Source organism: Esox lucius, chromosome 22 (assembly GCF_011004845.1).
Source record: "Esox lucius isolate fEsoLuc1 chromosome 22, fEsoLuc1.pri, whole genome shotgun sequence".
Taxonomy (NCBI): Eukaryota; Metazoa; Chordata; class Actinopteri; order Esociformes; family Esocidae; genus Esox; species Esox lucius.
The window spans coordinates 10,397,900-10,421,802 of NC_047590.1; the positions used below are offsets into that span (position 1 = coordinate 10,397,900).

The following is a 23,903-nucleotide window of genomic DNA, read 5'->3' on the forward strand; positions in this document are numbered from 1 at the left end:
CCTCTTACTTGCAGAGGCAAACAGGTTTTGGGCTTAAACTTCCTAGTGCTTGGATTTCATGAGGCCGTTGACTTTAACAAGCATCCCAGGACCAGTTGAGGCCAGACCCAGAACATAAAAAGGCTTCAGGTAACAATTGCATGCACAGGACATGCAGTAAAGTACTAAACAATGTTAATGTCCCACTACCTTGAGTTCAGGTATTACAGCTTATAGCCAATCAGCATTCATTTTGGGTTTGAACCACCTGGTTGAGAATAAAAAATATAAACTATTTAATCATGCTATAAAGCCACCTTCAGAAGTATTCTGTTCAGTATGCATGTTTGACAAGGCATATGTATGGCCCTGCTTTCAAAAGATACACAAGGTAAATCACACAATTATAATATTTATTTTGTAGAAATTTTGATACAGTATTAAAAAAAAAAACTGACAACACATGGTAAACATTGTGCGTGTAACACAGTGACAATTGTATCTATAGCTCCGGATTCCAGTGCAAAATATCAACATTTATACACGTGAAACTAACAAATATTGACAACTGCAAACATATATACATAATCAGAGAAAGGAAATTTGTATAAAACCCCTGTAGAAAAATAGCGAGCTACTAATTAAAAAAAAAAAAAAAACAAAACACATTTGGGTGAAAAGATCAACTCTGAGGCTGACAGTACAAAAATCTGAGTAAAAAAACTGTTGTAAAAAAATAATTTATGTCTTAAAAAATAAGTCTCAATCAGATTATACAAGTTAACTTGTATATTTATACGAGGCTGGGTTAAAATGACATATGTTGGCTTGAAAGTAGACCTTCATTGATTTCTTCATTCCTTTCAGCGGTCAGACTCCTTGGGGTAGGAAAGCAGAGATGAAGAACCTGGAGCAGAGGGAGAAAACCTGGTAACAACCACTTCAAAGGGTAACGCACACGTGCAAATACTGAATAAGAAAAATCCCTGTGAAGAATCTATCCCAGTGCAGAAGGCAGACCAGTTAATGGGCTATGCCTGCTTGTGCTTATTACAGACCACATCATTGCCCTACTCTGAGAAATGTGCTTCCTGGTACTTAAAGTTTGTTCAGTATGGCGAGAATGATGTGGGGGAGATATTAACAACGCTGTGCGTTCTGATACAAAGTTAAATGCTCACCTGGCCTGTACAGGTAGATGGGGGACAGACAGCTAAGGTACAGCCATGTCCTGTTCTCTTGCAGCCACCGCTGCCGACAGTCAATGATATCAGGGAAAGTTGGAGGTGGGGCTAAGTAAGAACCGCTAACTGGGTCAGGAAACGGGATTGGAGCGAGTTGGAGAGATGGATTTATCAATTTATAAGGAAAAGAGTAGCCCTGCTTATAAATTGCAGTTTTGACCCTCTCGAACGGTGTGACATTGTTACACACAAGTGTACATAGTGACAATGATGTGTCCTCACCCAGTGGATTGTGGGTAGTGAAATGCCATCACCAAGACAAAAAAGAAAACTATCACATGATCGCCCCTGATCTCAAGTTTAGAGAAGTGCAATTCAACAGTTTTTTCTGGTTGAGAAGTAAAGGAGGATCAGTGTCCTAAAAGGAACTCAAGTGAGAGAAACAGCTAGCATATCCATGACTAAAGCAGCATGGACGGTTTACTTTACATCGCAGTTTTTTTCTTGCACACAGTGATTAAAACAAACCATCAGAGCATATAAAAAATCCCCCTCATTCATTAATAGATGACTGAGTCCCCAACCAGTCAATGAGTGCTACCAGTGTGTGTGTGTGAGACTGCCTGTACCTGTCTGTGCAGCTCCTAGCCGTTGCTGCACGTTCTCCAGGTGATGGATGTAGTCTGTCAGAGACCGCTCGGCATCCTGGGATGGCACACTGGACGGAGCACGCTCAGACGACAGGACTGTGTTGGAATACACGCTGAGAGAAAAAGAGGGAGTGAGAGGCAAAGGGAGAGCCAGACATTCACAGCTTCGGCATTCAACGCCATATCCAGTACTGTCCTTAAGACACATGTACCATGGTAGGAGCAGTACCTGTTGTGTAGCCTGAAGGGAGATTTTATTCGTTGAACTTGGGGTGAGACCACGCCCTTGAGTGAGGGGCTGCTGTCTCTGGTGGGCGGAGAGGAGTTGTGATTGGCCAGTGGCTGCTGCCTCAAAACCTCAGTCCTGGAAGCTGAGAGGAACAGACAGTTTACAGTTGAGGTGGGTGAGCAATCTGAGGCAGTACGTCTCAACACTGAGGTGTTCACCGTAGTCCAGGCTGAAGCCTTGCCTGTCCCACCTGCAGGTTTGTGCATATTCTCCAGGATTACCCAGAGAAAGGATTTCTTTAACCAACCGCGCTACTGCTATAGCTACTGCCTCAGGAGCATGACCTCACAGCACAGACTCCACTCATTTCCAGGTTCACCCGAACAGTAGAAAAAGAATGGCCTGGTTTCGACACGTCTCGAAGGAATCGTGTTGCAAATATATGGGGAAAAAGCCAACTCAGGGCTGAACAGTTTCCATTGACTGTGATGGTGTGTTAATAATAGTCTTCCTCAGTACTCACAAGGGCCTGTGCCATGTCCATTGACGGTGACAGTTGTGGTCACTCCTCTCCTGACGACCCTCTGCCACTTCCTGGTCAGGAACTTCAGTCTGAGGACAGGGGGCAGCGGGGGGGGGGGGGTTAACACACTTCTATCACAGCCCAAATTACATACACATATCACACACACACACACACACAACCCACCGAGAGATGGCGACGATGGCTCGCACGGCAGCTCTGAAGCGCGCGAGGGGGGTGCGCGTGTGGGCATGCGGGGGCGAGGGCTGCGCCCCCATCCGGGCGATGAGACAGAGGGTTGCCTGTTCACAGTCCTGGAAGCCCCCCAGCAGCAGCAGGAGGTAACGCTTCTGGTAGACCAGAGACTTCCTGAAGCTCTCAGCCCGCAGGTAGCGCTCATAAAGCCGCTGGAACTGGAGGGGAGAGTCAGAAACACAGGCTTAAACACCAAGACCCGGGGCTGACGCCAGGCTATCCACAGGCTTAAACACCAAGACCCGGGGCTGACGCCAGGCTATCCACAGGCTTAAACACCAAGACCCGGGGCTGACGCCAGGCTATCCTCAGGCTTAAACACCAAGACCCGGGGCTGACGCCAGGCTATCCTCAGGCTTAAACACCAAGACCCGGGGCTGACGCCAGGCTATCCTCAGGCTTAAACACCAAGACCCGGGGCTGACGCCAGGCTATCCACAGGCTTAAACACCAAGACCCGGGGCTGACGCCAGGCTATCCACAGGCTTAAACACCAAGACCCGGGGCTGACGCCAGGCTATCCTCAGGCTTAAACACCAAGACCCGGGGCTGACGCCAGGCTATCCTCAGGCTTAAACACCAAGACCCGGGGCTGACGCCAGGCTATCCTCAGGCTTAAACACCAAGACCCGGGGCTGACGCCAGCCTATCCAGACCAACGTTCAACTCCGTGGAGGTGTGTGTGTGTGAGTGTGTCACCTTGCTGTTGTGGAGGTCTGCACTGGGCCTGTTCTCAGTCTCCATGTGTCGTAGCTGTCGCTCCAGACTGGACAGGTTGTGTTTCAGGTTAACTCTCTCCTGACTCAGCTCGGTCACGCGGTTCGCCAGGTCCGAGTTCTCCCTCAACAATCTCTCCACCAGCGCTGAGGAAGAGGTCGTCTGCAGGGTGGAAAAGAAGGTTGTATTGCTGTGCGACTGATATTCTTTGTTAACCAAGACCCATCACTGACGCAAATCGCCCATAAACACCACTAATATGTAGCTCCTCTTCAGTGTAATGTATGGGCTTTGTCATCACCAGTCACTCTGCTAACAGCGCTCTGGTACCTGGCGGTTGTATGAGGCTGTGCTGGTCTGTTCCAGCCCAGTGGAGGTGCTGTTCCGGGGCTGGAGATGGTTGGACAATCTCTGTTTGGCCATCTCTCTCTCCTCTCTCTCCAACTCAGCCAGAGTGTGTTGGAGGTCTCTCAATCGCTGCTGGTCCTGCTGCCTCAGTAACTCCAACTCACACTGCGGAGAGGGGAGGGGCAGGAGGACAGCATTATGAAGGAGGCACACACTGATGTGTGTCAATGTGAGGAAGAAACCGGTGTATTTAAGTAGTGGAGACCAAGTCCTACAGCAGTGTGTGTATGATCCAAACTCACCAGCTGGTTGCTGACCCTCTCGTGTCTCCTCTCTCGCTCCGTCAGCTCTTGACTATCCTTCCTCCGCTCTCTCTCCCTCTGCTCTTCCCTCACCCTCTCCTTCTCCTTGACCACTCGGAGTGTCTCCTTCAGCTGGTTAAGCTCAGATCTTAGGCGTCCAGAGCGCTCCCTTTCTTTCTCTAAAACACGGCTAGCCTCTTGCTTCTGCTCCTGGAGTGTCTCCAAGGTAACTCGGAGGCGCGATGTAGCCTCATGCTGTGTTTGTGCCTCCTGTCTCCTCTTTTTTTCTTCCTCCTCTCCTCTCCTTTGGATTTGCAGAAGTTCTGCCCTCAGCCTGTCATTCACAATGGCTAGCTCCTCCCCCTGCTTCCTCTCTTGCTGCAGCTGAGAGCGGAGTTCAGAGATGAACTCCCTGTCTCTGGACACGTCTGCTTCCTGTCTGCGTGTGATGTCATCGAGATGCCGGGCAGAGCACTCTCGCTCCGCCTCCAGTTCCTTCCTGTGGGCTTCGGACAAGCGGGACTCTGCCTCTTTCAGGTGTTGCTCTAGCCGACTCTTCTCCTGTGACTGGAGGACCTCAAGTTCCCGGGCAGATCGGTTTCGCTCCTCCTCAAGGTCTTTCTGGGCTTCGGTAAGCCGTGTGTCGAGCTGTGATTGGAGGAGTCGGCCACGGGAAAGTTCTATTTGGATTTCCTGTCGGAGGTTACTGGAGGTGGTCCTCTCCTGGTCTAGCTGACCCCTTAGAATAACAAGCTCTGTCCTCTGCTGCTCCTCCCAGAGGTGTCGCTGAGTTCTCTCCTGCTCCACCTCCTGCACTAGCTGCTGGGCTCTGGTCTGCTCCCTCCTTACAGCCTCTTCACACTCCTCTACACACAGTCTGGGACAGAAAACATCACTATTGTATAGATTTGTGTACATGTGTGCACGTGTGTGTGCACGCGCGCATGTGTACATACCTGAGTTTGCTAATCACAGTGTGTAGTTCTTGCTGGGTGCTGTGGGAGGAGTTTAGTCGTTCTCGGCTCTCTTCTAGCTCCGCCCTCAGCCTGAATAACACCTCATTAGAAGACTCGTCCTGGGTTTGCTGGGGCTGCAGGTCGTGTCTGTCTGCAGACGCCAGATTCTCCAACACAACACGCTGCTGCTCCCCCTGGAGAGATGAGGGAGATTGTTTTATTCAACTTTTTCAGTTAAGCTGAAACACTGAAGGCTTCTCACACTTCACATGGCCATACACACCTGTCTCTGCAGCAGAGTGTCTAGCTGGCTGAGTAGGTGGGTGGAGTCCATCTCTGGATGGGCGGAGAGGAAGGCCTGCAGCTCAGAGCAAAGCCCTGCCCTCTCACAGTCAAACACACCTGTTACTGCAGCCTGCAGCGATCGGCTCCAACCGGCATCCACTAAGCTTTCCTGTTGCACACACCAGTCAGTATGCACTCACTGTGGGAGCTAGTTCTAAACAAATGCACGCACACAAACCCTTACCGGTCTCTGTGCCATCCTACAGAGCAGTTCTCTCAAAGAGATGACAGTTCCCTGTAGCAACCTTTTCTCCTGCTCCCAGCCCATTGGTGGAGCTTTACAGTCTGACTGACAGACTGTCTTGTCCAACGAGAGGCAGTTAGAAGAGGTGGGGCCATTACGTTGGGAGAGCACCAGAACCCTACAGCTCTCCTGATACACTCTCCGCAACAGACCCTGGAAACACAGTTCGGTACAGGGTCCATTTGTAATGTTTAGTGTGTTACGGTGCATGCACATGCGCGTGTATTTATATATGTATTCACATGCCTGTAGTTCAGGAGACAGCATCTCGTCACTGTGGTTCATACTGCCGGCGGCGCTGTCGGTGTGTGTGTTGGCTGCAGGGTTCATGCCCCGACAGCGCAGGTACTCTAAGAACTGAGCGTCCAGTCTCTCCGTCTGCTCCAACTCTACCTTGAGTCTCACCCCTAGCTCCGAACTGACATCTACCGACAGACAGAGGGAGAGACTGAGAGGTCAGACACTGACAGCGGGTCCACGAGAGGGTCCCGACAGAGGCAACGAGAGAGAACAACACAATGACAAGGCCGGGACAAGTGGGACTTACTGCTTCCGTATCCGTCACTGGCCCACTCCGGAGCAGACAGAGAGGAGGCGGAGCCAAGAGAAGAGGGAGGGGCAGTCAGGTCCAGGGCTTCCAGTTCACAAACCTGACCGGAGAGAGACGAGTTTAGAATGTGCGCTCGCGTTCTTGAGTCAGAAACAATTCCCCATGTCCACTCTACCTTGTCAGCGTCCATTGAATCCAGCATGGATAGATTGTCCGAGGCCGAGATAGAGACAGGGGAGCGGGTACTGTTCGTGCCCAGCTCTGGGCTGATGGTCCCTAGACCAGGCTGGTCTTGCCTTCCATTAAGGGAGGCATTCACCTGGAGCTCCAGGCCTGTGTTGTTTAAAGCGGTGAGGTCGGACAGTCTGGAACCGTGTAGAAATGAGGGGTTGAATCTGTCGTCCCTAGTTCTCTCCTCTGAACATTCAAGTCGACGGAGAACCTCGGGGGAACTCAGGGAAGCATTGCGAGACACACTGTCCTGGAATCCACTGGGAGAGACATCTGGAAAGGAAGAACATCACTGTCAGCAGCTGTGTCTTACTTGAGAAACCACATCCTAGTGTGTGTCGTTGTATTGGTGTGTTCTCACCCTTGAGTGACTGCGTATGTCTGATGTGCGGGTTGCAGGTCTGCCTGAGGTGCCGTAGTTCTTGTTGCTGATAGGCCAGCTCCTCTTCCTGTACGGCCAGGTCTTCCTGTAGGCCCCTGAGCTCAGCCTTTAAATGCTGGTTATTGGTCTCCAGGTCAGCCAGGGCCCGGTCTTTGGTCTGATTGACAGGTTAGTGAGACAATCAGGAAAACTTAGAATGGTATCCAGAAGTAGTTCATATAACAGTTTTTTATTGAACATACACACAGACGGACACACACAGTACCTGTCCCTCCTCCAGTAGTTTCTCAGCTCTCTCTGTGCTGGAGCAAAGACCCTCCTTCACAGCTGCTAACTCCGCCCTAAGCACCTGATGTTCCGCCCCTAGTTTCCTTAGCTCCTCCTCCCTCTGTCTTAGGGCAGCGTCAGCCTTGGCCAGAGTCTCTTCAGCACAAGTCTGGAAGAGAACAGTTTCATCACCACCACCACCACCACCACAAACAAACCTAATGCTTCACCTCTTCTTTAACTTTATCTAACCTTCCTTTCAACCATTTATGCGTATAAACATTTGTGTGCGCGCGAGCGCACACACACAATACTGACCTACTCAACATAAAAAAAACACAAGAAACCTGCCACAGCAACACAGCAGCACAAATCCAGTATAGAGAAAGAGCACAGCACCGAGGGTCTGACCACCTTACTTTCTACAGCAAACTGATGTGTTTAAATATAACACAAACAAAAAAACGATACTGCATTCTCCATTTTCACAAAGTGAAGAAGTACCTCAAGTATGCAATAACTTCCCAACACGGAACAGTTTTCTACCCTATCCTGACGTCCTCATTCTGATGAGGTCACTTCCCCTTTGCAAGTAGCTCTGTTGCATTGCTGCCAACAAACCAGCCTGTAAGTTTTGCCCATTTTCAAACCAGCTCTCACTACCCTCTATATGAAAAGAACATTTACTTGATGCTTTTCCTTCAAAAACTAAGTTTCTCTTGCCAACCCTGCCCCCCGTCTCCACCCCCCAACCATCTTTTTAACCATATCCAGCTGTGGTAAAGCGTGCTAAGCTGACACAGCTAAATACCTCTGGTGGTGAAGGCTACTCACAGTGCTGTGAGTCAGGCTTAGTGAGCCTAAATGGAATGGATTAGTCACGTTTAAAGGAAAACATTAAGCTGGGCATTCAAAGCAGACAACATGACCTCAACTGCGTCAGTCCTTAGCTACAGTAACAGCAGGCTAACGTAACAAGTCACCATAGCCAGACAGAATTGAGGAAGTGTCGAGTCAACCTGACTGGCCGACAACACCGCCACTCACCAGCACTTCCTTCTGAGCCTCCTCCTGATTGGCTCCCCTCTCCTCCAGCTGACTGCTAAGTTCATGGAGCCGGGCCTTCTCAGACGCCACTTCCCGCTGTAGGCGTTCTATTTCCTCCTGGAGATGTCGCTCCCTTTTCCGCAGGGCCTCACGCTCTGAAGAAAGTTCCTCCTTCGCCGTCTCGAGGGCCGCGACTGTCTGTCGAAGGGCGTCTGTGTCTTTCTCCCTCTCTTCTTCCCTTGATGTTAGCTCCCGGACCAGGACTTCAAGACGATCTTTCTCCCTTTGCAGGGAGCTCGTCTCCTGGGCAAGAGCCTGGCTGCGCCCCCGCTCCTCTTCCATAGCAGCGTTCCTCGCTTCCAACTCTTCTTTTTGGGCTACAACCTCCTCAAGCTCTGCCTGTCTCAGAGTAAGTCCTCTTTTTACCTCATCTGCCCTCTCCCGCTCCTCCCTCAGCCTCCTCCCAATCTCCTCCTCGTGTCCTCTGTACTCTTCCTCCTGAGAGAGCAGCAGTCTCTCCATCGCCTCCTTCTCTCCCATCACCATCTCCAGCTGCCCCTGCAGGACCTCCACACGAGAATGGAGAGAACGAGAAGAGGAGGAGCGGAGGAGACGCATCTCCTGCTTAAGACTGTCACCCTTTCCTCCTCTCTCTCGTTGGGGGTACTCGAGGTGGTGCGCAGGTTCGGGGCTGGGAGCAGGTGAAGGGTTAACACTGTCGCCTTCTTGTGATAGGTCGCTGACCTCATTGTACACAGGACCAAGGGTGTTTAGCTCCGCCTGCAGCGTGCTGATGACCTCGTGAAGCCGCTCCTCCTCTTCCTGCTTGTCCTGACGCACCCTGATGATGTCACTGCGCAGATGCTCTACCTGGGAGCGCAGGTCTTCAATTTCCGTCTCAGCTTCCTGGAGACACACCAGGAGAATGGCTATAACGAGTGCCTTTGTACGCATGTGTAGAGTGTATTACTTTGAGGTGAAAGCAGGTTGAATGTGAAGCGATTAAGGCATTACATAATAGTTTTGGATTATGTGAGTGCGTGTGTGACAGTGTGTGTGACCGTGTGCGACCATACCCTGCTGTCCCTAGTTGTCTGCAGCTCCTGTTCAAGCCTGTGTATCTCCTGGGTCAGGTGGTCTATTTCAGCGTTCTTCTCCTCTAACAACGCAGACGGAAGACTCTCCTCTCTCTTCTCTTCATCCCTCTCTCCTTCCATTGCTCTCTCCTCAAGGCGATAGGTGAGGGTAGAAACAGTCTCCTAAAAGACACAGGGGACAAACAATGAATTAGGACCCTGACTCTTGGTTAATTACATCTAACTAATGCTAGCGTGCTCACAACTAGCATAACGCTGATTCACCTGAAGTGCAGCAACTCGGTCCTTCAGCTCGGTGACGGTGGTCGCGTGTTGATTGGTCAGGAGCTCCAACTGTAGAGTCAGGTGTTTCAGCTCGGCCTCTTTTATGGTCAGGTCTCTCTGAGTCTCCTCCAACTGACCAACCAACAAAGAAACCTAGGACACGTACAGAGAAATCTCTGGGATCAATCCAACGGTGCAAATTCATCTGCGCGTCGACACGCTGGGCATCGCCGAAACGTGTCCTGAGGTGGGAAACACACACCTGTTGCTCCTTGTCCCGCAGGTGCTCCTGTGCCGTGTCCAGCGTGTCTCGGAGGTGCTGGACGGGGTCGGGGGCATCGGGATTATTGTTGTCTTGGTAGCGGTGGCGCGTCTCGTCCAGTTTAGACTGCAGCGCGGAGATCTGGAGACGGTTAGACAGCTGCTGCTGCTGCAACGATTCCTTATCCTGAGGAGAGGAGAAGGTCAGTTATGTCTCTGTCTGAGTAAGCATGGGCAGGTATACTGGGCATCTCAGTTCATTAACATCACTGACTAACATTATGGACTAAATGTGCCAAATACATTTCCACCAGCTCAGGGTTTCCCTTCCGTGCATGTGGTTTGTGGACATCATGGTTATACTACAGGTGTCTGGCTTGCAAGATCGAGCCCCTTGGTTAAAGCAGAGACTATCTTCCACTGGATTGAGTGTGAGTAACAACTAGCATCTCCACAACCAAATATCCTGAAGCCACAATGTTCTTCTCCTGTGCTGTGTTTGCAGATGTGGAGAAAGGCATTTTGTATTGCAGTGAACAAAACAGCATCTTTGAACAAAAATGTCTATGTTACAACGAATCAACAAATAGAGTTGGGGTTACTGAAGAACGTTTTCCTAAACTGGTGGGCTTGGTCGAGGGGAATTCCTTCTTATGATGTTATTACCTCTTAGGAAAAAGCAAAGTGTGTGCATGTATGTATTCACCTGTATGAGTTCCTTTTCTCTTTGTCGAGCTCTGCCAAGTTCCTGCTCCAGTTGAGTGACAGCTCTGCTGCTCTCCGAACTGCACAGCAACGCCTGCTCTAACTCCCTGATTCGCCCAGCCAGCTTGTCAATCTCCTCATTGCGCTCTGCAACTTCGAACTGGGCCTGCTGATTGGTTGCCAGGAGGGAGGCATGGTCTTCTGTCTTGTCCCTGATTAGGGCTTGAAGGCTCTCCACCTGAGAAAGTGGAATGAGGCAATCATGTTGAATCTGAGGGCTCCGGTAGCCAGGATATCCCATGTTAAGCTATGCGACTGGAGTCTACTGAAGCCATTCCAGGTCTGCAGCCACTAGAACTACTGAAGCCAAAGAGCAGCAGTAAACAGCAGAGCTAGATGGGAGAAAGGAGAGGACGATGGAGAGAAATGGAAGAGGGGGATGAGGAGAAGAGGAGAGCGCTAAGAGCAGAGGTATCTAGAATTATATGTTTTTTTACACGGGAGGGATCACAAACACGCACACTCCCACAGCGAAGGCATGCAGAGGAGTTTTGAGGGAAGGTGTATATTTTATTATAGGTCACTAGTGAAATTCCATACCTGCAAGACCAAGTCCTCAATCTAGAGCATTCCATAAAGATACAGAAAACACAGCAAACAATCAACAACAGGTACGTTCAGGATCACTCAGACAATAACAGCACACCAGTAAACGGGCTCGTAACACACATGCCAACGCATTGAAGCACAGGCTCACCCTCTGGCCCTGGTTGTCCCCAGTCAGGTGTCGGCTTGGCTGTTTGAGCTGAGCCTCCAGCCGTCTGATCTCCTGCTGAAACTCATCTCTTTCATGCTCCCGCTCCACTGCCTGTTCCTGAAGGAACACACATATGAGCGTGTGTGTGTGTGTGTGTGATTGTGTGCATGCACACGTTTCCCCCAAAACAAGACACATACGTCTATAAACTGCCTGTTGTGTTTCAGCTGTTTCTCGAGGGCCTGGACGCGCTGCTGGAGGTCCTCTGAGAGAGCTCTGTGCCGCTGCTCCGCCGTGAGGCCCTGGCTCTCCTGTTCCTCTAGCTCAGTCTCCAGAGCCCTGAGGCGCTGCGACAGGGAGCTGCGGTCCTTATCTGCCTGCAGCTGCACACTCAGCCTCTCCTCGGCCAGACGCTCTGCCTCAGCCAGGAGGCCTGCACACAGACACACAACGTTAACACAATCTACAAAGGCGCGCACGCGCACACACACACACACACACACACACACACACTTTATATAAAAACCTTGATAAAGCTGTAGTCAAGATGCACATGGAAAAACCACTGCATAAATCAACACACACACACACACACACACACACACACACACACACACACACACACACACACACACACACACACACACACGACTGACAAACCTGAGTCACCCTTTATACTCTGACAGGAGCCTACAGGGAAAACACACAACTAAGCATGTGACTTCAGCAACCCACACACACAATTTACAAAACCCTAGACATGCGTCAATATTTTAATCCATCCTAGTATAGCTTCAACCACATTTTCTTTTGCTTCATTATCTCACCCTTTTCGGTCTCTCCCAATCCAGCAGTGAGATGTTCCTTCTGCCGGAGGAGGAGAGTGTTCTCCTCCCTGAGCTCCAGCAGCTGCACCTTAAGATTCTCTAGCTGCGCGCGGAGGCCCTCCATCTGGTGCAGCTGCGCGCGGAGGCCCTCTAGCTCCTCGACGAGTCTCTCTTCCTGAGCCTCTTTCTGCTGTAGACACTCTTCCAGGGCTGCCTTCTCTGCCACATAGCCGTCCAACAACCCTGCACAGAGACGGCAATGCACCAAAAAAAAAGGTTCACTGATTTGACAAAGACCACACACACACGCACGCACGCACGCGCACACTTCTCAGCTCACCCTCAGCCTTGTGGAGCTCCAGCTGGAGCTTGCTCTTTAACCCTGCCTCCTGGTCCAGTTGGTCCAATAGGAGCTGGTGTTGCAGCAGCATCTGGGAGGAGTCTGAGCGGCCCTGGGAAAACTTCTCCTCCAGAGACAGGTGGACAGAACAAGACTCTTCTAACTACAGACAGAGACAGAAAGACAGATAATTTGAATGAAGCGAGGACTCTGCCAGCTGCAAGCTTCTGTTTTCTAGCATGTGCGCACACAGACGTGTTACCTGTGTCTTAGCGTGTGTGAGCAGCTCCAGGAGCGTGTCCACGGAGTGGCGTAGTCTGCTGCAGGCTCCCAGGGCGGCGTCCTCTACCCCAGAGTGCGTCTGTGACTCGGCCAACAGAAGGCTCTCACACACACGCTGAGACAGATCCAGGTCGCCTGACGACAAGTCTGCTATAGTGACTCCTAGTGGAGGGAGGAAACTGTTAGGGTTACACAGACACAAATGTTGGTGGACATTTTAATACCTCTCCATAAGCTCACCTGACATGTTCATTTAAAATGCCAGGGATGCAACAGCTGCCATCACTCCTCATTGAGTTGTCAAATCTCAGTACAATACTTTTCTTCAGCATAATGTTATGTAATTATAAAGTTAAGTGTTTCTATTGTCCTGGGTGGATAACAATACCTCAACGTAACACTTCTCTCTTAGACGTTTGCATTAAAGCAGACTGATAAACAGGTTTTGGATTTGCGGAAGCTTGTCGGGGTAAACATGAGCCACATCAATCTTAACCACACAGCTGCAGATGGGCAGCAATAAAGTGCGTGCTTGGAAAACCAATGGGACATTGCAGATAATTGCAGGAAGTCTATTTTTTACTTAATAGATCAGGGTTAATAAACCCAGGCTACACCTGCGTGTAGGAATGCAACAATATTGCAACCCATAATGTAACAGTCCTTAGACAGGTGGGAATCAGACCGAGCAAACAGTTCTGTTCTGGTCCACCACGAACAGAAAGACTGCTTGACCAAAACTACCACGATTGACCAAAAGCCTAACCCCACAATCGACCGGTTGATTAAATGTTGTCAGCACATAAACACAGACACAGAGTCCACCCACCTGTCTCCTGATTGGTTGTTTCCTCTCCTGGCCTATCACCCTCACATCGGACTCCAACAGAAGCTTTGACCCGGCGGCCAATCAGCTCTTCCATCGCCATAGTGCTCAAAACCACCTCAACAAGAATCTTCCTCAGCCTCTCATTGGCAGAATGGAGAGAATGCCTAGAGGTCGGAGGGGAGGGGTTAAAGTTGGATAAGCATGACCAAAGAGTGACAGGCCTTGTGAGATGATCCGCTCTGGTCACAAACGGTCCATGTGGGACTACAGCGATAAACAGACCACTTGACTTCCCGCAGTTGAGATGACAACACCACCAAGTAACACTAGCAGCTTATTCTCAGGGCAAAAGGGGGACCTTGGGCTCACCTCTCCTCCTGGGCAGCGTGAAGGTCTTCAGTGAGCATGTGAACCAGGTTACCTCCCTCCTGACTCTCTCGTTCTCGCCGCTGGAGCAGCGTATCCAGGGTCTCCATCTCGGACCTCTTGCCCTCCAACTCCCCCTGTAGACTGCCCACTTCGTCTCGCAGCTACAGGGACGGACAGAGAAAACGAGAGAGAGAGAGAAACAGAGGCAGTGAGACAACGTAGACAGGAAGACAGAAAGGTAGATACACAGACAGGAAGACAGAAACGGACACAGAGACAGACACAGGTGGAGACAGGCAGACAGAAAGCCAGACAGTGGCAGACAGACAGACAGAAAGGGAAGCAGACAGACAGAAAGACACCTCAGTGCACGGCTGAGAGCCAGAGAGAAGAGAAGCCAGAGACAAGAAACCAGTCATCACTAAACACGGTTAGTCTTGTCAGCCAGAATGTAGGTCTGCCTGGTTCTATTCAACAACACTCTCCCTTTACATAACAGCACCAACACTGCACCATGTGTCTAGTAATGTCCAATCAGAGAGAAACAGAGAGAGGACAGTCTCCATTTTCAGTCACCATTAGTTTGAGATTTGCCTGTTAGCCTTTGAAGAGCTTGCACTCATGCACACGCACCCCAGATGTTAACCTGCCTACTTCTCCCTGCCTTTACACTAACCCTAAGAAGGAGCAGGTTGACAGCTCTCTCCATCCTGTTTTTCACTGCAGTTTTCCCTTACCTCTTCCCAGAGCAGTCCTTTGGCTCCTCTCTCCATCTGCCTTCTCTCATTCTTTAACAGGGTTTTCCCTCTCTTTCGTCCTCCTTCCCTCTCTTTCACTGTCTGCCCAACAAACCCTAGTTGCCTTAGCAACAGTTCCTGTCCATATCCCTCAAGATTAAGGAAGGGGAGGGTGGTGTCTCACACACACACACACACACACACACACACACTCTCCCTGGGGGTCTGACACAGAATTAACATGGAACAGATGTGTCAGAGTGTGTGTGCGCTGATTTCGGCAGTGAATTTGTTGTCATAGTTCACAGTGGAACTATCCAGTGAGGATGAAACTGGAAGGACCAGGTGGATGAGTAGATTAATGAAGATAAGTGAATAGACAGATGGACGAATGAACATGTAACTAAAATGCCATTATAGATGATAAGAGATTAGAGGTTTCTAACCATTCGGCAGTGTGCGCGCGGGCTGGTCAGAACATACAGAGGATTACCGAGATTAATAGGAAACATAATCCCTTTAGAAGAGCCACTAGACTGTGTGTGTGTGTGTACAGCATATACATGTGTGTGTACATTTACAGTATGTATGTACATAGGTTCTGTATGTAGGATTTAACCATAGATCGAATCCCCAAACCGCCAGCTAGGTAAGAGGACACATTAGGGTGTTCCTTCAGACTCTATGGTATATTGGGAGTTTTGACTCTGTTTTCCCCGAAGATCCCATGACACCTATTGTGAAAGAACGAGTGTTAACCCTGTTGTCCTGGCAACATGTCCAAACTGGCCCTCATATCACCATGGCCACTTAATTAATCCCCACTCCTCCCCCCATAAAATACTATGGGTGCTAAATGCATGAAATCAATGATTTATGTCGCTGTAGATAACCTTGTCAACTAAATGAGTAAAGGTAAACATTAAAACGAAGGCAGGTGCACAGAGGACAAGCATTAATCACACCATCCTGAAGGCAAGTAGAGGCCACCAGGTGTGCAGTTCAACCAATGAATACTGGTAGTTTATACTGACTGTGCAGCTGTCACCAAAATAAACAGTTGGCAACAAAGAAAGTAGTTTTGGGAGGAATGTTTTCAGAGAATTATCATGGAGGTTAATGTTTCGTCACCCTGTCTTAACGCTCCCCCTGTGTGTGCCCTCTCTCTCTCACTTTACGGCTGGCCTGTCTGGTCTCGCGCCAAGATCAAATTTCCTGATAACCGTGAGGTGTGTTTCGGGTACCTGTGACACCACTGAGTCCAGCTGCAGAAGCTGCGTGGTGAGCTGGCTCATCTTGTCCACGTAGCTTTGTTCCTTGTGCTCTTGCTCAGTAGTGAACGCCTGCCTCTGTTCTTTAAGCTCCGCCTCCTTCTGCTGCTCAAACTCCGCCTTCAGGGGAAAGAAACCCTATTGATAATGTTATCCATAAAACACCAGACAAACAGCACTTCTGTTCCAGAACTTGCTCCAAAACAGCCGCTGCGGTTATTAGGTATACCAGTCCAAAACGAACCCAGTTAAAGCTCTCCCCATTCCCATCATCATGTCAGAACCCCAAACCCAAACTGGCCGATTCTGACCGACTGACAACAAGCCCTCGTTCAGCTCATTTCTCAAATGCTAAACTTTTCAAAGTGTACAAAATAAAGCCTTCCGCATCAGAGGATCAAAAGCTCAAATCCATCCCATTTAGCCAGTGTCCACGTGACGGTTACCCGCACGGCCTCCTCAAACACACACAGAAATACAGATACAAAAACTCTCCTATAGGCAGGATTATAGTTGTGTAAATCTCATGGGACACTGGCCAAGCAGGGACTGATCCTGAGAGAGAGAGACAAGGTCCTGCACACAGACAATTCAGAACCATTATGTAAGGATGTGCTCTGTGTAATCCAGCAGAATACGGTTTCTCTTCGTGGCCTACACGTTTAGGGCTGTGAGCAGACGACCATGACTACAGGAAAATACTTCATCCCATTGAACACTACTGAACTGATTTAGCCTTTGATCTGGGAACCTCCTGGGTCCAATCCAAAATCTACTTCTTAAGAAACAGAAGGATTTAATGGGCACAAGACTTGCTCTAGCCTGTCAGTATATTCCTGATGGTCACCAATCCCCCCACCCCATCTCTCTAGATCTCTCCTCTCACCTTCAACTGGCTGGTCTTCTGCTGAAAAGTCTCCTCTGCTTGGGCCTTCAGAAGCTCCACCTCTTCCAGGAAGTGCAGACGTTGCCGTGACGACTCCTCTTCAAGCTCCCGGCGACATGCCTGTAGCTCCCTGGTAGATGTACTCTTCAGTTCCTACACACACACACACGCACGCCCATCAGCTAATACAGTATGGAAAAGCACAACAAACGTAATCCTTTTGCTCTTATTTACCATTTAAATGGGTTAAAAGGGTTCTAGTGACATACAGCATTAATACTGTGTGTTTCAGACCTGAAGCTGTTGCTGGTACTGTGTGTTGAGTTGCTGCGTTTCGGAGTCATATGTGTGTGAGAGCTTTGCAAGGGCATTGCTGTGCTGCTGCTCCAACTCCAAGACCTGGAGGGAAAGAACAGTACAAACATGAATGCATGGATGGATGTGGGAATGGATTGATGAATGGATGTGGGAATGGACTGATGAATGTATGGACAAAGAGATGGGAGTATGAATGAAACAATGTATAAACAAAGGGCCAAAGCAATGACTACCTTGTTCTGCAGGGCTTCAAGGGCCCTGTGGTGTTCAGCTTGTAAGGCCTCTTTCTGAACAGACAGCTCATTCTGAAAAAACAGACATAATATCAGCATCGACTAATGAATATACAGCCAAGTTGGGAGTGACTTCTAAGGTCCACTTGGTCTCACCTGCTGGACATGGCTGAGTTCTGTTGCCATGGCACTGAACTTCTCCATGTGCAGCTGAGCCAGCTCCCTCTTCAGCTCCTCCCGAACGGACTGCTGCTCCAACCTCTCCTGCTCAAGCCTTGATCTTTCACGCTCCATTTCCTGTCTGTGCTCCACCTCCAGCGCAGCCTTCTCATCACGCAGAGCCTGGGTAATTTGAAGATTAATAAATGTGCAATGAAGTGTCTAACATCGATATATATAAACAAAGGCAGTCTATTGTCCCCTCACCTGTATCTCTCTTAGGTATGTGGCCTCCAGCGTGTCCATATTACCCAGCATTCTCACCTCCAGCTCATCTCTCTCTTCCCTATGACGGTGTTCTAACTCCGCCTCCTGTGCCTCTAGCTGAGCCTGACTGGTTTCCTGTAAGACAGCTTCCAGACGATCAAGTTCTGCCTTGCGCTTCGACTCCAGGCTGGTTTCTAAAACTACAAGCTCCTCCTTGTGTTTAATTGCGAGCTCCATTGCCATGGCATCAAGCTCGGCCTTGTGACAGGCCAACAAGGAGTCCAGTTCTGCTTTGTGATTTGTTTGGAGGGTTTCCATTTCATGCGTGTGGTTGGTCATAAGAGTGGTTCTCAGAAGCTCAATAGAAGCAGTGTGTTCCTCCCTCAGTTGCCCCAGAGGAACCTCCCCCTGTTGGGCCAGACGCTGTTCCAACTCCTCCCTCTCCTCCTGGAACCTACAAACACAAGAATAAGGTAAACAAATTCATTGCAGGGGCCAAAGGTCAGATTTAAAATCTTAATTCTCTGGTGTTTTATGAAAAAAACTGTATTATGAACCAGGTGCATCAAATCCTGAATGCTGATTGGGTACAACACCACATTACTTTTTACTGCTCTAATTGCGTTGGTAACAGGTTTATAATAGCAGTGAGGCATCATGGGTAGTTTATGGTTTATTGTCAACACACCACGGCTAAGACCACTCCATAATGCATTGTGCCTTTCAACAGATGTTAGCCATGGTACTGTATACTGGCCATACACCACACCACCCATGTGCTTTATTGCATAATTCACCTCCAGACCCCATAGTCTCTCATGATGTTTTTACACTGCTCAGGTCTCACCTATCCTGGGCTTGGCGAAGCCTGTTGTCGCCCTGCTCCTGGAGCAGAGCGGTCACCTCTTTGACCTCAGCAGCCATGGAAGACTTTGCTCTGGTCAGCTCAGCCTCGTACTGGGCCTCCAGTTTCTGTCTCACGGCCACGGCATGGGGGTCTGTGGGAGGGTGGAACGAAGGGCGTATGAGAGACCCATAAAGGGAAAAGACGTTAAAGAAATGTTCGGCGTGAAAGACTTTAATTTGTCTTACTCTGGTCGTTGTCAAGTGAGGCCTGTAGACTCCTGAGAGCCTCTCTTGCCTCCTCCATTCCTTTCTCCAGCGCTCTCCTCTCATCCTCCATCCTTTTCTCCAGCGCTCTCCTCTCATCCTCCATCCTTTTCTCCAGCGCTCTCCTCTCATCCTCCATCCTTTTCTCCATCTCCGCTCTCAAGGCAGAAACGTGTGCACCTTCCTGCTCTTGGAGGTCTTGTCTGAGCCTCTGCACCTCCTCCTCTCTCATCAGGGTCATGTCCTTCATCAGTCGCTCCCTCTCCTCCTTCAGTTCCTCTGCTAGTGTCTTAGCCAGCTCCTCGGCAAAGCTCTGCTTCAGCTAAAACATCAGGGAAGGACCAGGTGGATGAGGGGATCAACACGGGCCGACACCACGAACATGACATGTATCAGAATGTATGTGTGTGTGTAGCTCCAGTAGGTACATGTAGTGTGTGTACCTTTAGAGTGTGTGAGTGTAGCTCCAGAGCGTGTGTGTCTGCGAGGTCCGCCAGCTGTGTCTCCAGGTTCTGGATCACGGTCATCCTGGTCTGCAGCTCCTCAGAGAGACCCCACACCCTCTGCTCCACCTCAACCTGTTTAAATAACGGGATGTCACATGACCAAACCTGCTCCCTGAGGAAACATGGCCTCCAACAGAATACCATTCGGATCCTTCTTACCTCCACCTGCCTGGCAGCCTCCAGACGCACCCTGGTCAGCTCTGAGTGGGGGAGACAGGAGGACCAGCCGTTTGTTCAGTCAAATTCAAGGATTTTAGAAACTTCAATACAACTCAATTACGTATTTATTGTTTTTACACAGAAAAGGATGCAACAATAATCATGCAAAAAGTGACCAAAAAGTATGCAACACCACTGTAATTTTGTTTAGATATTCCCAGCATTTATGCCCAATTGAACAGGAAAGTGGTGAAAGCGTACTAAAAGATTCTTTCCTTCTGAATACATATTTACAGTTTCTCCTGCCAGACACTGACAGCGGGAGACGGGGTATGGGCACGGTTCTGGGAGTGTCACCACAGATATGCCCGGTAGGCCAGACTAACCCACGCTGCTGCCAAACCCTGGGCCACCCTGGGCCATGCCGTGTAATAACGCGGGTACCTCTGACATGGCTGTCTGACAGCTTGGCCCGCAGCTGCTCCGTCTCAACCGCGTGTCGTGTCTTTAGCTCCTGCAGGTCTGAGTAGTAGCGATCAGTCAGGTCCGAACGCACCTAGAGAGGAAGCCAGCAGTGAAAGGCAAAAGCGTGGTCACGCAGGGTGAGACGGCTCATGAGCGCGTTGGTGTGCGCGTGCGTGCGTGCATATGTACCTGTAGCAGCTCCTCCCTGTGGGACAGGGACAAGGACGAGCGGAGGCGAGACAGCTCCTGAGTGTGTCTCTCCTCCAACTGGACACGCAGACAGTCAAACTCCTCCTTATGTTTCTCCAGTTTGGCTGTGATCTCAGCCAGCACATTGTTCCTCTCCTCCTCCCCTCTCCCTTCAGATAAGAAACTACACACACACGCACGCACACAGAGAGGGAGCCAACACATACACACACGTCAGCAAAATGGCACCACAGGCTTATAGATTCTTTGTGATAGGTGAACAGAAACAAGGCCTGTTAGCATTAGCGTACCTAGCATCCTGGGTCTGTAGTACAGAGTCCTCCAGGGCTCCCTCCACCAGTCTCAGCTGCAGCAAGGCTATTTCTTCCCGGTAGCTCTCCTCAGTAACTCTCAGACGCTGCTCAAAGTACCTGACCGAGTACAAAGAAATTGGATGTAAGCGCACCATACAAACTTTGGAGAGCAAGAAAGAAAGACTGAGAGGAAAAGAAAGGGAGAAAGAGGGGGAGGGAGAGAGACTGGGTGTGTTTGTACCTCCTAAGGTTCTCCAGCTCAACCTCGTTCTGCTCCTTGATCTCCCGCCTTTGCTGGTTAAACTCCGCCTTCAGACGCTCAATGTCGTTAACTCGCGTCGAACGAGCCAGCAGCTGTTCCTTTAACTCTGGAGAGAGAGGGAAGAATACAGGAAAACAAGTTGGTTGACCAATCAGATCTGTTTGTACTACATGACAAATCATTTTGTAGCATAGATCCTGTGTGTGTGTGTGTGTACCTCCCAGTTCCTGGCGACTGGTCCTCATGTTATCTAGCTGAGCCCAGAGCTGAGAGACCTCCTGGTCACAAGCCTGTCTGAGAGTCACCTGCTCCCCCTGTAGACAACCCAACTAAAAGGGGGAGGGAGAGTTGAGGAGCCATCCCAAGCAAGTTGAAATATCAGAAACGTACGAGGACAATGTGCCCTCACCTCTTGTTGTAGATGCCTGATGTGTTCCTCTCTCTCCTGCAGCACCACCCGGTGGCTGGTCACCAGATCCTCCACAGCACCTGGAGAGCAAAAGCAGCCGGTTTGAACACGCCCCTAACCGGCCAGCAGGTATAAATAACACGTGTCAGTTGACTCACGGGCGGCAGCATCCCTGTCGGCCCAAGCCTGGCTCAGCTCCTCCTCCAGCCTCTGGATCTCCTTCTGGCCGGAGACCTGGAGCTCCTCCAGGCTAGCCCTGGCATGGGACAGATCCGCTCCGGCTTGGGTAAGGGCTTCCTGGGTAGAAGATACCAATGCCTGGGCCTCTGATAGCCGGGTTTTAAGCTCCAAATGTTTCTCCTCCGACTCCTGCTGCCACTGGGACCTCAGGGTCTCAATTTCTGCAGCATGTCTCTCCTCCAAGACCGCTCTCTCCTGAGAGGCACGACTCTCACATTCCTGCCTTAGAGAATCTACAGACAGACGCGGACAGTAGTGTGTTAAAGTAGGTGGCAGGAAGGTCGTCGTGGCGACCAAAGAGTGAGAGGGCAGCCCTTCCCATCAGCTTTACCCATGTTCCTTTGGTGCTCCTGCTGTTCTCGCCGGCTCCTCTCCTCGCCCTCCACGGTCAGCCTCTCCACTTCGAACTGCTGCCGGGCCTGCAGCACGGCCTTCTCCTGGGCCCACTTCTCCCTGAGCGAGGCCTGTAGCTCGCTTAGAGAGGCCTCCCGTTCCCGCTGCAGGTTGGCCTGGGTGAGCTCCAGCTGGGCCGTGTGGAGGTTGGTCAGGCTCAGGCGCAGGGCCTCCAGCTCCAGGGACTGTTGGCTCTACAGGGAGGTGGATAGGAAAGGTTAGTGGGGCGGGGTCTGTCTGTGTTTGTGTGTGTGCGCATGTGCGTGCATGGGGGTACCGGTCTCCATGTACCTGTGTCTGCAGTAGTTCTGCTTGGTGGGCTGCTTCCATACTCTCTGTCTGTTCCCCCGATAGCTCTGCCTTCAAACGGCTAAGCTCCTCCCTCTGCTGTGACATCAGCTCTGACACCATCCTCTGGTACTCTCTCTCATTCACCTGGGAAAAGAAACAATGAGGGACAGAGAGAGACAGTGAGAGATAGACAGAAATACAGCTCAGGAAGAGCTAAGCTGGTAAAAGTTGTTTGAGTGTGTATTTGTCTGTGGACCTGTTTGATGAGGCTGATTTGTTTCTTCTGCTCCTCCTCCATAGCAGTTCTCTGCTCATACAGCTCTCTCTCCAGACGTCTGCTGAGCTCTGACATCTCCTCCTGGTGTTTCTCCTGCAGGTCCAGTACCTCCTCACTGTGACACCTCCTCATACTCTCTTTGGCCTCCTCCACAGCCCGCACCTGCTGTTCCAGGAGAGCCTTCACTTCCTCCTCCCTTTCCCTCCGCTGCTCTTCCAAGAGACGTCTTACCCCCTGCACCTCCTCATCCTTCTCCTGCCTCTCCACCTCCCACTTCTCTCGCTCCTCCTCCATCTGAAAAAGATGACATATGATGTCCATTCAATGTGCTTAAGTTCCAATGGACTATTACATTCCTCAGCCTAATCACCCTCCTCACCTCTTCCTCCTTGGCTATGAGTTGTCTCTGGAACTCCTCCAGCTCCTCCCCTATAAGATCCTCCATCTTTCGCATTGTTTTGTCCATCTCATCCTCTCTCATCCTGCCCTCCTCCCTTTCCCTCACTCCCTGGGCATGTGACTCTTCCAGATTACACAGGTTTTGTCTAAGGCACAGGAGCTCAGACTCTACCTCCATTTTCTCCCTCGCCATCTTCTCCATCCTCCTCTCATTCTCTTCCGCTTCCTGTCTCGCGGTCTTCACCTCCTTCTGGACTCTGCCCATCTCTTTCAAAGCAGTGTCTAATTCCAGCGTCTTCTGACCAAGGAGGGCAGTGGTGGTCTTGTGCCTGGCTTTGGTGTCTTCAAGGAGGTTTAGGAGCTGGTCACGATGCGCCTGGAGACAAGAGGTTAGAGGTTATCAGCTTGGACTCAGTTAAACCCAATTTGAGACAAAGGATTAAGAGGAGGTTACAAAGGACTGGGGGGGGGGGACAGAAAGAAGTTTAGTTAAGTGAAGAGCGAGAAGAACCTGTAGTGACTGTAACTGCCGTCCAAAGAGGGCGTGGACTTCAGAGGAGACAGAGTCTCCTGCCTGTTTCACCTCCTGCAGAGATGACACCAGCTGCTCCTGCTGCCTCAACCTGGAGAGGAGAACACACTTCTCCTCGTCGTCAATCTCCTTGAGTTCCAGGTCTTTCTCTGTGTCGTTCTTTTTCACTGTCCGGAAAGAGGAGAGCAGCTCTTCCTGCTCTTTTAAACGAGAGAGGAGGAGAGATTTCTCCTCTTTCAGCTGCTTTATCTCTTCATCTAGGCTTGGGACGAGGGTACCTCCCTCCTCCAAGAGAGGGGAGGGGATGAGTCTCTCCATCTCTTTCTCCCTCTCCTCCAGTAAGGTACTGAGTTTGTTCTTTAGGTTGTCTTCCTCATGAGTCTTCAGACTGACCACCTCCTCCGCTCTTCTTCGCTTTTCCCGCTCCTCCTCAAGCTCCCAGTGTGCCTCCTGCAGCTCCTCTGAGACTTGAGACCACCTACACACAGACAATAAGAATTACCTGCAAGGGAACACGAAAAGCCATATGTCCATGTTCCCTATCCC

The 23,903-nt window shown here is 50.3% G+C and overlaps 1 protein-coding gene across 6 annotated transcripts in view; it reads right to left on the bottom strand.

The window, feature by feature from the left end:
- Positions 1–374: 374 nt before the first annotated feature.
- pcnt (pericentrin) overlaps positions 375–23,903 on the bottom strand; it is a 36,387-nt gene continuing 12,858 nt past the window's right edge. For 4 of the 6 annotated variants that reach the window (XM_034289654.1, XM_034289655.1, XM_034289653.1 and 1 more), the window contains 51 exons: positions 23,337–23,835; positions 22,806–23,201; positions 22,406–22,720; positions 22,150–22,293; positions 21,797–22,052; positions 21,384–21,698; positions 21,226–21,305; positions 21,034–21,145; positions 20,796–20,922; positions 20,552–20,671; positions 20,241–20,424; positions 20,031–20,142; positions 19,587–19,627; positions 19,365–19,499; positions 18,904–19,243; positions 18,659–18,809; positions 17,812–18,265; positions 17,542–17,727; positions 17,386–17,457; positions 17,129–17,233; positions 16,835–16,987; positions 15,922–16,068; positions 13,941–14,101; positions 13,572–13,735; positions 12,723–12,904; positions 12,461–12,623; positions 12,121–12,363; positions 11,494–11,726; positions 11,294–11,410; positions 11,137–11,157; positions 10,538–10,774; positions 9,833–10,018; positions 9,571–9,723; positions 9,286–9,468; positions 8,210–9,115; positions 7,161–7,331; positions 6,875–7,052; positions 6,458–6,786; positions 6,280–6,382; positions 5,979–6,157; positions 5,673–5,885; positions 5,427–5,597; positions 5,144–5,337; positions 4,188–5,064; positions 3,868–4,050; positions 3,520–3,699; positions 2,752–2,978; positions 2,566–2,654; positions 2,043–2,184; positions 1,793–1,926; positions 375–886 (listed from right to left, as the gene is read on the bottom strand). In XM_034289654.1, the coding sequence (XP_034145545.1) occupies positions 843–886; positions 1,793–1,926; positions 2,043–2,184; positions 2,566–2,654; positions 2,752–2,978; positions 3,520–3,699; positions 3,868–4,050; positions 4,188–5,064; positions 5,144–5,337; positions 5,427–5,597; positions 5,673–5,885; positions 5,979–6,157; positions 6,280–6,382; positions 6,458–6,786; positions 6,875–7,052; positions 7,161–7,331; positions 8,210–9,115; positions 9,286–9,468; positions 9,571–9,723; positions 9,833–10,018; positions 10,538–10,774; positions 11,137–11,157; positions 11,294–11,410; positions 11,494–11,726; positions 12,121–12,363; positions 12,461–12,623; positions 12,723–12,904; positions 13,572–13,735; positions 13,941–14,101; positions 15,922–16,068; positions 16,835–16,987; positions 17,129–17,233; positions 17,386–17,457; positions 17,542–17,727; positions 17,812–18,265; positions 18,659–18,809; positions 18,904–19,243; positions 19,365–19,499; positions 19,587–19,627; positions 20,031–20,142; positions 20,241–20,424; positions 20,552–20,671; positions 20,796–20,922; positions 21,034–21,145; positions 21,226–21,305; positions 21,384–21,698; positions 21,797–22,052; positions 22,150–22,293; positions 22,406–22,720; positions 22,806–23,201; positions 23,337–23,835 (10,807 nt within the window). In that variant the 3' untranslated portion in view covers positions 375–842. The remainder of the gene's footprint in view (positions 887–1,792; positions 1,927–2,042; positions 2,185–2,565; positions 2,655–2,751; positions 2,979–3,519; positions 3,700–3,867; positions 4,051–4,187; positions 5,065–5,143; positions 5,338–5,426; positions 5,598–5,672; positions 5,886–5,978; positions 6,158–6,279; positions 6,383–6,457; positions 6,787–6,874; positions 7,053–7,160; positions 7,332–8,209; positions 9,116–9,285; positions 9,469–9,570; positions 9,724–9,832; positions 10,019–10,537; positions 10,775–11,136; positions 11,158–11,293; positions 11,411–11,493; positions 11,727–12,120; positions 12,364–12,460; positions 12,624–12,722; positions 12,905–13,571; positions 13,736–13,940; positions 14,102–15,921; positions 16,069–16,834; positions 16,988–17,128; positions 17,234–17,385; positions 17,458–17,541; positions 17,728–17,811; positions 18,266–18,658; positions 18,810–18,903; positions 19,244–19,364; positions 19,500–19,586; positions 19,628–20,030; positions 20,143–20,240; positions 20,425–20,551; positions 20,672–20,795; positions 20,923–21,033; positions 21,146–21,225; positions 21,306–21,383; positions 21,699–21,796; positions 22,053–22,149; positions 22,294–22,405; positions 22,721–22,805; positions 23,202–23,336; positions 23,836–23,903) is intronic. The other 2 variants (XM_034289656.1, XM_029116855.2) reach the window with 2 other exon arrangements.